The sequence below is a fragment of the Rhinolophus ferrumequinum genome, chromosome 13, assembly GCF_004115265.2.
Source record: "Rhinolophus ferrumequinum isolate MPI-CBG mRhiFer1 chromosome 13, mRhiFer1_v1.p, whole genome shotgun sequence".
NCBI lineage: Eukaryota > Metazoa > Chordata > Mammalia > Chiroptera > Rhinolophidae > Rhinolophus > Rhinolophus ferrumequinum.
In genome coordinates, this window is record NC_046296.1 from 28072575 (window position 1) to 28084597 (window position 12023).

The 12023-nt window shown below is 35.9% G+C and overlaps 1 protein-coding gene across 3 annotated transcripts in view; it reads right to left on the reverse strand.

Moving 5' to 3' along the window:
• The window catches only part of REL (REL proto-oncogene, NF-kB subunit), a 33079-nt gene extending 21336 nt beyond the window's left edge, over positions 1–11743 (reverse strand). For all 3 annotated transcript variants that reach the window (XM_033125244.1, XM_033125243.1, XM_033125242.1), the window contains exons 1-3: positions 11411–11743; positions 2283–2425; positions 162–310 (exon numbers count right to left, since the gene is read on the reverse strand). In XM_033125244.1, the coding sequence (XP_032981135.1) occupies positions 162–310; positions 2283–2425; positions 11411–11420 (302 nt within the window). In that variant the 5' untranslated portion in view covers positions 11421–11743. The remainder of the gene's footprint in view (positions 1–161; positions 311–2282; positions 2426–11410) is intronic.
• Between the last annotated feature and the right edge of the window lie 280 nt (positions 11744–12023).

A 12023-nucleotide genomic window follows, 5' to 3' on the forward strand; every position in this document is an offset into this window, starting at 1 on the left:
TTCTAATGCAAATGGTAAGAAAATTTAAATGTACACTTACAGTAAAGAGAAGTAGAATGAGAAATTAAGTTTATTCTAAAAAATAACAGATGTACACAGTTAGGAAACAGAACATCCTATGTTTATCCTATTCCTGAAGATGTCTGTGACTGTATACTTACAATAAAGGCCTGCGTTCTTGTCCAAATTCTGCTTCATAGAAGCCGTCTCTGCAGTCTTTTCCTACCAAATCATGAGGATGAGGTTTATATGGGTCGTTCTTTGTTACTAATGTAATTCTCACTTTTCCTTTTCCATAATAGTTCATAATCTGAAAAAGGAGGGAATTAAATAGATGATGCATAAATATTGTTTATTAAGAACTGATCTACTAAGTGAGAGTTCAATTTATATAATTAGTTAGCAAGCACTGGGTAAATAAATTCTAATTGTCTGGCAACTGGAGTTTGGATGAAACTTTCCAAAGAATACCAGTAGGAAAGAATTTACCTCTCAGTTCCTTGGCATGTTATTTTCTGCCCCAATTACAATTGGTCATATCATCTGATTCTGCTTATTTTCCTTTTAAAAACAAGAAGAATTATACCAAAAAGTTATCACAGAGCATGAGGAAATACTTAGATGTTAAGTCACTGAATGCCATGCTCTTAGATTCACTGTCATACCATAAACATCCTTTCAAAGTGTATATTTAAGCTACACTGGAAATGACAAGACACCAATACATACACTTATTTTACTTAATATGTGACATTTCATTTCACAAAAATACTTGTTAATCAGTAAGCATATCCCTAGAGTTCACTGTATAATAGGCAATAAATCAAGTTGACTTTCACAATATTAGGTTTTCCCGCAGTAAGTATATCTACAACACTGAGAACAAAGAGAAGAGTTTAAGCATGGGAAAGGAAGGACATTCTGAGCACAAAGAGGAACTAAGGTTTAGTTTGGAAGCTAATTTGCAAGCACAAAGTAGGGAATATAAAAACCAGCGTAGGACAAGGGAGCAAGGTAGTTAAGTAAGACGGGGTAGCTTTACAGGTAAGAGGGCACTAGAATCTGTAATTTTGAATTTAAACTTAATTTGAACAGTAACCAGGAAGTATTTATTGCCTTTCTGAATGAAAGAGAGGGTAAGCACTTAAAACTGTAAGATAGGCTGATGTAGAACTCAAGCTGTATAGTGCTGAGGACCTACTGGAATAGTAAGGCTACAGATCTTAGAAATATTTGAGAACGGACAGAATAAGCTGAATTACGGAGAAGAGTTAAACATTGCTCTTAAAAGATTAGAAGAGTAGTGTTTTCTCATTTACCTTTTATTAGCATGTCTCTCATTTTAACATTTAAATAACAGGACTTAGATAACTCAATTCCATATTCTACCCTAAAATGTGATAAAAATTAGGAACCTGGGATTCAATAATTTGCCATTACCTTATTCTATAATTTATTGCCTTATTCTGTAATTTAGCATTTTGTTTCAACTCCCTTTAGTTCAATAAACTTTGTAAATAATCTAGTTATAAACCCATGAATTAAGATCTGTTGATGAAAGATTAAATAACACTTTTCAAAATCCATTCTGCCACGAAGGTTTTTAATTGGCATTTAGAGGATAAAAAAATCATTAAAAATCAAATGAAATATATTATGTAAATATAAAATATCCATATAGTACATTTTATAAATATGTAGTATATTACCAACGTCATTTTGGATGAAAAACTACTTTCAAAACTTACACTAATATGAAAAAACTATTTTTAAAAAGTAACTATATTTCAAATCAGCCAATGCAATCGAGGGTATCAGGGATAGGCAATAAAAGTAAAGAGAAAAGGAGGCAAAAATGTTCCTTCTCCTTTCCCGTAGCCCCGAGATTAGCCAAGTGATTGTAAGTAGAAGAATTCTAATTGAGTTCTCAGATCCACGTTTTTAATCTACAGAACAATTTTGCTCACTTCTTTAAGGAGAGAAAGTCTTTTTCTTCATTAGCTCTGTGTTCCATAAGAGGAATCACCACGCAAGGCTGCCAATGGACACGAAGCCCTGTGAATCGCTACTTAGATTAACATACAATTCATGTATAACTATGTTCAGGGATGAAGAATCCACACTATCTTTAAGAAATGTCCCTAGACATCTATCTAGTACAGATCGGTTAAGAAGAAAAGCCCATGGAGATGACTGTGAAAAAAACTTGGCCTTTAATGTGATTGCTGCACCTAAAATATGAAGCAAATTAGAGTGAGACACAGAGGAGAAAGGTGTGTTACCTGGATAGATGGGTACGTGCGGTTGTTGTCTGTGCTGTGCTCTCCGGGAATGCTGCCTGCGGAGCGCCCTTCACATTTGTATCTAAAACGCATTCCCCTCTGCCTGGGTTGCTCAATTATCTCTATGTAGGGGTTATACCCACCTGAAATTATAAAAAAGGGGCAAGTGAGATTTGGATAGCAATAATAATGGATTTTAAGCATTTTATTATTTTTTCAAAACAGACTAAAAGATTTCCCCTCCCAATATTAAATGGCAAGGTTGAAATGTAATTACCCAAGATTGGGTGGTAAAGACATGTTTTTTTCCCTATACTGAGCTCTTATACCATGTTAACACAAGTCATTCAAATCATATTTATTGGTTAGCACTGTATCACTCAATATCTATAGCTAATGCCAATGTGAAGTTCTGAGAGCCACTTTAGAGATACCCACTTATGGGAGAGACCAAGGGAAAGGTCTCCCCAAGACTCCCCCAGGAGGGTCTAGAAGAAAATCTTCAGAAGTACAATATTATTCTCCAAAAGTGAGTTTAACTGCTGATTTTACATTAGACTCTTAAAAGTTTACTGAAAGACTACTCATTGAAAATGGAAGTGCATTTAAATCCTTACAGAAGGGTATGTAAAATGTTTGTATCTCCATTGGAATGTTAACGGATTTATATCAAAATAAGTTCCAGAAGGGACTTTCGGCTCAACAAACTTTTCAGTCAGTCCCATCTAAGCCTTTTCTAAAGTAGAAGACACACCAGAGGGAAAGAAAATAATTATTTACTTTCTATAACAAATACAATTCAAAATATGCACCTTTAGAATGAACTACTGATACACACAGCATGAATGAATCTCAAAATAATTATGCTGGGTGAAAAAAGCCAGACCGAAAGAGCACATACTGTATGATTCCATATATATAAAACTCTAGAATGTGAACACTAATCTATAATGAAAGAAAGCAGGTCACTGGTTGCCTAAGAAAATGTGAAATGGATGGGGAAACTCTAGGGGATGAGGGATATGTTAATTATCTTGATTGTGGTGATGATTTCAAGGTTGTATATATGTCAAAACTTATCAAATTGCATACTTTAACACATGCAATTTGCTGTACATTATTATATGTCAATAAAGCTGTCTAAAACATACACACCTTTACTCCCTCTTATCCAAATCATGGAAACAAAAGTTCAATAAAGACACGCAAGTGTGTTTACAAATAGGGTACTCAGGAATCTGTCTTTATTTTAGGGATATGAAGAGAACTTTCTTTGAGAGAAAAAAAAAAGCTCCCTCAATCAGTTTAGTGATTTCTAAACTGCCACAATCAGATATCCATTTTTTTGACTATAGGCTTATCCTCTGATAGAATGAATGCAAGCAAATCTTCAGAATGGGTAACACAGTGGGTCTTAGTACAGTATAGGGAAGAGGGCTTTTGAATCCTATGCAGCCAAATCTTAACGATGAAAACCTTTGAAATGTTACTAAATCTGTCATTCTGTAAAACGGGGATAATAATAACAGTACTACCTCATTGGGCTGTACAATGGATTATAAGTAATGTATTCTTACCAAGTATCACGCATGTGACAAATAATAAATGGTATCTATTATTTCAGAAGCTTTCTGGAAAACAATGATTTATAGTGATACCATGATGGTATCACAACTGCTACTGTCAAGAATTCTACAGAACAGTGAGGCAAACAATACAAATTATTAGAGTATAAAAGAGACGAACAAAGTTTTGTTTATGCCAACAAAATTCTGCATAAAATGATAATAAAAGCAAAAGAATCAGGAATGCCTAAATATAAATCAAAGAAAAAAAGAGTTAATGAAGCAAAAGGGTGGGGAGGGAAGAAGGAGAAGGAAGACAGTAGGCATTCTAGGGAAAGGGAACAGTGTTCAAAGGTGTGGCAATACAGAAGCTATAGCCCCAGTGGAAGAGAAGAGTTTAAGAATCGTACATTTCCACCCTTAGAAAGAGAGCCAAGAGCCAGAGAACATTTGAGAATTTGGATATTCTATGAGTGACAGAGAATCAAGGAATGGCCATATGCAGAAGAATCAATCACAAGACCAGATTGGAATTTTAGAGTAAGAATTCTGGTGGCAATGGACAGATTGAAAAGAGGAAGTAAGGTGATCAGTTTTAGATGCTGTTACAATAATGTGAGTAATGATGAGGGTTATTTTGAAATATGGTATGAATAACTACTTAAAAGATAAAATTGACAGTACTTGGTGAATGACTGAATGTTAGGGTTAAGAGAAAGAATCATTGATGGCTCCATAGTTTCTATTTTGGGTTACTGAGGAAAGAGTAAAGAATTACTGTTACCTTTAATTTTATTCTGTTTTGTTCAGACTCCTTGTGATTCAATCTACTACTTATTTATTCAAAAGACAAAGACCAGAAAAAAATGACTTTAATCAAGTTCATAAAACTCATTTCAATTTTACTGAAAAACCTAAGGCATACAGATGAGTATTTCACAAATTCACATCCTTATATATCCTTGTATATTTCAAATAATTCAAATTCACATTTCAGTTTCAAATATGTCACATGCTTATCTATCCTTGTAGGAATATTTAAAAGAAAGTACATTTTCTTCTTAGTAGTTCAAAACACTCCACAGTATTTTTTTAGTGATATCTTAAATCATTTATGTGGTTGAACTAAAGGTCAAATAGATCCCTGTGCACTACTTATTTAAAGGTGTCTTGGTGGGAAGTTGATATAGAATGACATCATTAATGGTAAGTGGCTAACTTTTGAGGGAGGAGTGAGTGTGAATAAAAGTGCTAGGCTCATAGTGAGAATTCAAATAATTTCATTGGTTACACAACACTTCCTTAAACTAGAAAGTGTGTCTATGAAGAAAGTCTTTAGACAAAAGAACAGAAAAACAGTTGTTGAAAGATTAAATAAAACATTTTAAAAGATTTTTAAATTATAAAAATGTAAATAATTGTCATATAACATCAAGTACTTTTAAAACTTTTGAAATCTATTCTTTCTATTGTAGGAGCTCTTTATTGGTAAAAAATCTTACTAACAACCAAGTAACAGAGTTTATTGTAATATTCTACATTCCCCCAGCTGGAAATAATCTCCCCCTCCTCTAAACTACTATCGTATTTTGTTTATGGCACTTATTTTGTTTATGGCACTATAATTTAGGGAAAATTCAATATTCTTAAAAAAAAGCTACCTGTTTTATTTCTTCAAGCAACTTGAAGACAGAAATTGTGTCTTACTCATCAGTGCCTTGCACACACATATTCAGTAAATATCTACTGAACAAATGACTAAAAATCTAAAGATTGTTTTACTTGTTTAAGATGCAAACAATGAAGAACTACATTCATGATTAATCAGATTCCACTATGGAAAAAAATAATGCATTGTAGGTACTAGAATTGCTACATCTTCATATTCCTCATACCCATTCATATTCTGATTCCTTTATCTGTATTTATGTTTCTCAAAAACTTCCCAGCAATAAATCATTTATATCAGGTATCAGTACAATGTACAGTTACTTCCTTCCTTAGTGCTCTGTTTTGAAGTACAATTCTTCCTGAAGATAAAAAGTGCTGAAATATAGTCATCTATGGAGTGGAAGAAGGTAAAATATAAATCAGGGACTTGTAGGGAAAATGAGTAATCTTAACTAAGACTGTCTTAAATCACTACAGTGTTGAAAAGCATTGCAAAGTCTTCAAAACTGGTTCTGAACAACTTAATTACTATACTTTTAATACTACGCAAAGCTGGATTGACCCCTACCTTTTGAACAGTACTGTAAAAAGCCAATACAGACCAGAACAACATTTGAAATATAGCTAATGTTTGCAAGATATACTTGTTTTTATTTGCATTTACACGAAAAAGGTGCTATTTTAAAACAGAGCCTATCTAATAAAGTATGAGTTTTTAAGATAAAATAAGAAATTACATGGTAATAAAAGTTAAAAATGGATCAATTGTCAGAAATACACACATTATAAACTAAAATCTTCTAGCTAGAATTGGGAACCAGTATTAATTATACAGTAAAAAAAAATGTTAGAGTATAACACTGTTTTAAAGCATTTTATCATTTCTCATTTGATCCTCTGAACTTTAATCTTAAAAAAAAAAACAGAACAGGAATTATTATCCCACTTTACAGATGATAATACTAAAGTTCAAAATTACATGAAATTGTAAGTAAAAAAATTATGAATGACATTAGCAAATATGACAGCTGGGATCCCACAGTGTCAAATTCAAAGAACAAGTGTAAAAGCAGCTGGGGGTAATTTGCTGTATCGGTCACAATAACGGATACAGCAAATAACCTAAAATAAATGCAACTTAGTTTAAGAAGATATGCATCTTGGTATAGGCAAGTAAATACTTAGATCCAATGAAATTCCTGGAACACAGTTCATTCTGCGGTTGTCTATCAAAATCACCTAGGTAGCTTTTTCAAAACATACACTGCCTGATGCCACCTGCGATCTACTGCATAGAAACAGAGATCTTTTATCTAAAGCCCAGACATGTTTCTGAAAAAGCCTTCCATGCATTCTAATACACTCCTGATTAAGAACCATTGTCCTAAAACATAAAAAAGTGGAAACAATGACGCACATATCTAGAGAAGCAATCCAAAAATTCACATGTAAGTATGAATAGAGTTAGAGTTAGGCAGAGAAATTGACTACTTGTAACTCCTTTTTCTCTCCCACTGTAAAGAGCTTATCCAAATGCAAGCAAGGGGGGAAAACAATTATTATAGGGCTAACGTTCAACCACCCTGATTTATTTAAAAAGTAAATTGCTTGCAAAATTAATATTTTTAATATTATAAAAAACAATTCTTAAAATACAGCACACAAATGATTTTAACAGGCCAATGTGTCAATACCACAGTTGAGAATAACTGACTAGAGACTGCATCTCCCTCACAGAACTAGATAACAGACTGCCTAAGACCCAAAGGAGCAAATGCAGCTAATATATACTTTTCCAAATATCACCTCAACTCACTTTGGAGAAAAAAAGAAAATAAAATCTATTCTCCTTTCCTTAAACCTAGGAACCCAACTGAATCATGGTGATGTCTTCTTTACCTTAAGACACAGATGAGGTTTTCCATTTTTTCTTAATTATGATAAAAATTTAGTTATCACTTTGTACATAGCTAGAATTGCATGTAATTAACGAAGGGACAAAGAAAATTTAAGCTTATTCCCACAAGGACAGAAAAAGACTAACATAGAAGGTGCAAAAGAAATCAAATGGAGGATAATTTACATCAATCAAGTTAGCAAAAGGACACATGGTTTATCTACTAAACTATTTTTTGATTTACTTTTTTTTTCAGAATGCTTACTATCATTTAAATGGACAAAGGAGAAAAAATACAGTGTCTAAGTATCACCTTCAAATTCTATTCCACTATTTGAAATCTACACAAAACCATTTCACATTGTTTAAAAGTAATGGGCATTCTTTTCTTATGTATCCTTGAAAGACATATTTTCTATCTAGCATCTGATCTAGTCTATTAATATAGGTTTTAAGGTTTCATAAAGTTCTAGAATCATCAGGATACTTAAATAGTATGTGTCTCTAGTAGTTCCTGTTTCCTAGATGTTTGAGTCCCAAAAGTGTTCCACTACAAGAGAAAACTAACATTTACAGGCATGCATTATATCATTTGTTCCTCAAAAGACACTGCAGTAGTTAGTCCCATTTTTATATCACCGAATGGCAGAACTAGAATAAAAGCCAACCCAGGTCCATCATGGGCTAAAGTCCAGGTTTATTCCAATATATCAGACTGACTCTCAATTGGGTCTTAAGAATCAAATAAGGGAATTTTCAGATGAGTATTTGACTCATGTATATAGTCACATACATACATCACAAGGTAGTAAATAAAAGACGTAGAAGATTTTGGCAATAGAAATTCTACTGCTAAAGATTCCATTGCTGTGGGGTATAAAAAAGTGCTGAAAAATTTTAACTTCCAGGGTGAAAAAGTAGAGAAATATTTAAAATCTGTCCTAGATTTTTCAGGTATTTAACTAAATTAAAAATAGATGGCAGGGCGAAATCATGTTTTAATTAAGATTGCCAGATTTAAAAATAAATATTACAGGACGCCCATTTAAATATGAATTAAACAATTTCTTTTAGTACATCTCATGCAACTATTTGGGTCATGTGCCTATAAACACAATCACTTGCAGAGAGCACAGATGAGAGAAAGATGGAACAAAAGGAAATGCTGAGTCCCTTAAATTGTATTTGAGAGCCTACACACACCCCAGGTGTTCCCAACTATGAATCATCTGATTCCTCACTAGTCATTTCATTCACTCACTCCCTTCACTCTATCATGTATCACCATTCCTTTATACCACTGTTATCTCTATATTTTCATGTACTGCATTTCCAAAACAGCCTTTATGTTTACATGTGTAGTCTTCTACATTAAAAAAAAAAGAAGTCATTTGCTTTAGTTATCAATTCCAGCTTCCAGCTCTATCATTAAAGATTGAAGTTGCAACATACTTACATTCATATTTTCCCCCCTTACTCAAGGGAAACAGTTCTCTTGAAATTCATACAGCAGACAAAGAGTTGGTAAGTAGTGTGCGGTTTACAAAAACAATTTCTTAGTGTACTTCCTACTCCGTGACAAAGCAGAACTATACTAAAGAAAACTAGGAATAAAAATTATCTAAATGTTAAAACGTATTTTACCAAAGACAGTACTATTTATTAGTAAATAGAGCCAGGGGCACACAAGAACATTTTACACTTTCTACTGGAACAATGAGAAGCTTTAAATTCTGATATAAAAGAGCTAATTTTACTTAAAATGTACAAGAGTAATGATTGCCTAACTATGCTATGCATACCCTAGATGGGTCTGGGTACATTTTTCTTCACAATGCCTATTTTAATTCATCATGTCAAAAGACTGAAACCAAGGTGTAATTTTAAAAAAGCAATAAAGACAGCTTAATAGAACCTAAACTGGGAAATCCTGAATAATCTGACAGCTTACCTGAACAAAATTTAGAAATATGTATCAAAGTACCAGTTACTCATGGTTCTTATAAATTTGCTTATGAGATTATGATGTTACTTTTTACGTTATGCAGATCATATATTCAACTACACACACATATTTACATATGACATCCGGGGAGAAATGTAGAAATGGTCTTAAAATCTTTGTAATCAATAAAAATACTTTTTGAGTTTTAATACTACCTTACTACAAACAGAATCTAAACTAGATAATGATAAACTAATTTAGCACTTTTTTCCCCTGTGATTCTTTTGGTTAAATTACTGTTTCAAAACAGGATAGGAATTGATAATTTAGTCACTCTTCCTCTAAGGTCTTTAAAATTAATTAAGGAAAGTACACCCCGACTTCTTTTTAAAAATTTGCTTAGCAGTTTTCAAACAATTGAATTATAATTTAAATAACATGTTATGATTACAACTTTCCATTCCTTATTCCCCCCCCCCCGTTCAATTGAGGGTCCTCATAACATCACAAAAATATAGTGTCATTAAATAATTTTCAATTGTATCACAGTTTTAAATGATGTAGGTCTTACAATACCTATGTAAACATGGTTACTTCTTTTCTCTCTTTTGAAAGAATTGGGAGTATTACATTCATGCCATGTATTAACAAAGTTCGCTTAAATTGCCAGCAGGCTGACCTTTTTCTTTTATTTATAATACTCGCTATTCTTTACTATTTTTATACAAAATTTCTTTCTGATAACCAATAAATTAATCAAATATTTTAAGTCATCTTTGCAGTTTTAATCTAAACGGCCTTTGAATTATCTGAAAGTTTGGGGGTCACTGAAGTGGGTTAAGAGAAAGTTGAAATATTTTAAACTCCACTTGTATGCTCACATGAAAACCACAGACAAACTGAAATCAAATGTCGTGTGAACTACCCCAATTTCCTTTTTAGCCTACAGCAGTAGCTATGACATTTTTCTGTTCAACCCCTTTAAAAAGTCCTCTAAGCTTTCTACTTCCTCTTCTCTGCTAGACATCAACCTTCTGCTGAGGGTCACTGTACCAGGGAGTTGGGAGGATGCGGGTCAAGCATAAACAAGGCCCCCCCTCTTCAACTTGTCAGTACAGCGTTCAGGAGTAACTTGTAAGCCTCCGTGACCGCTCACGCTGCTCCCTCTGCCGGGAAAGCGCCCTCGGAACCCGGCCAGAATCCTGTAAAGGATTCTTCACTTACTTCCCTTCGGTCACAGGCTGACCTAAACCATAGTTGTATATTCCGGACCGGTATGAGACTCACCCCCTTTCCTCTGAACTCTTTCTTGGTAAATTCGTTTCCCCTCAAAGCAAGAGATTCACGCATTTATTAACTGAAAATAAACATTTACACAAGTGATAGGAAATTCTTTTACTCCCTACCCATATTTTGAAGCACAAGTATTCTAAAATTCCTCTTTCCCCCTTCTTTCCAACAAAGGAGGAAAAAAACAAAACCAAAGCAACATGACTTCTGCTCCGTAAGTTAGAACGTGCGCACTGTGCAGTAAAATCTATCCACCGTGTTGAAGCAACATTTCCACTTAAGACCTGTTAAAACACCACCGGTGACTTTTAAAGCCACACGTTTTGTACAACTGTCAGCACAACAGCGATCACCTCTTGGTACTTGATGAAATTAAACTAAAAAACTCAGAGCTTTTCAGAGGTCTGAAGGTTCCTCATTCCTGTTGTAAAACATAAAACCACCATTTCGATGTAAACCAATTTTTAAATACGCGAACTCCTAGTCCTCCATTTAGATTCTCATTACTTCCCTAGTCCTAAAACAGAGTCGTTGGGAATTTCTAAGGTTCCGGCTACTATAATGGCATCAAATTACAGAGCGTGACTTTGATTTCGCAGGCAAACCCCCGAACCACCTTACTTGTTACAAGGTTGACAATTTGCCAGACCGGGCAATTTTAGAGAGAACGCGCCACAATCAAAACTGAGCGGCAAAGCCCCGGGACGAGCCCCAGGTTCCCCCCAGCTCGGGCACCGCCGGTGGCGCCCAGGACACTCACCCGAAGCCATGACTCCGTTCACCGCGCCGCTCCGCTCCACTCCGAGCCTCTGGACCGGAGGCCGCCGCTGTCAGTCAGCCCGCCAGTCAGTCCTCTGCCGGCGGGACCCCCTGTCCCACTGACCACCGTCGGGGCCTCCTCCTCCTTTCCGCCCTGCTTTGGTTTGCGGCTCACACCTTCCCACCCCCTTAATTCTCGCGCCCCTGCTGTCCCCGGCCTCGCCCGTCCAGGGTGCTGGAGCCAAGGGTAGGGGGGCGGAGCGCAGCGAGAGCCCAGCACCTCAGGGCCAGAGAGACCCGCGCCTTAGCGGGAGGGGGATTTCCCGCAGCTGACGTAGGCTCCTCACCGCCGCCCTCTCTGGGGGCGGGAGGGCGGAGGGGCGGGGCGGCTAGCGCGCAACCGCACACGACGGCCCGCGCTCCGCCCCGCCCGTACCCCGCCCCCGCTACCACCCCGGGTGCAGCAGTGGGCTCGGGACCCCGTCGGGGGAGCTGGGGCGCGGGATCTTCGGGTATGCAGGGAACACGGGGAGCCGAGAAGTGACGGCCCCGAGCGTGCGAAAGCCGCCAGCTCCTTAGAAATCCCCCTCCTCCGGGCTGTTCTTCGGCGCGTG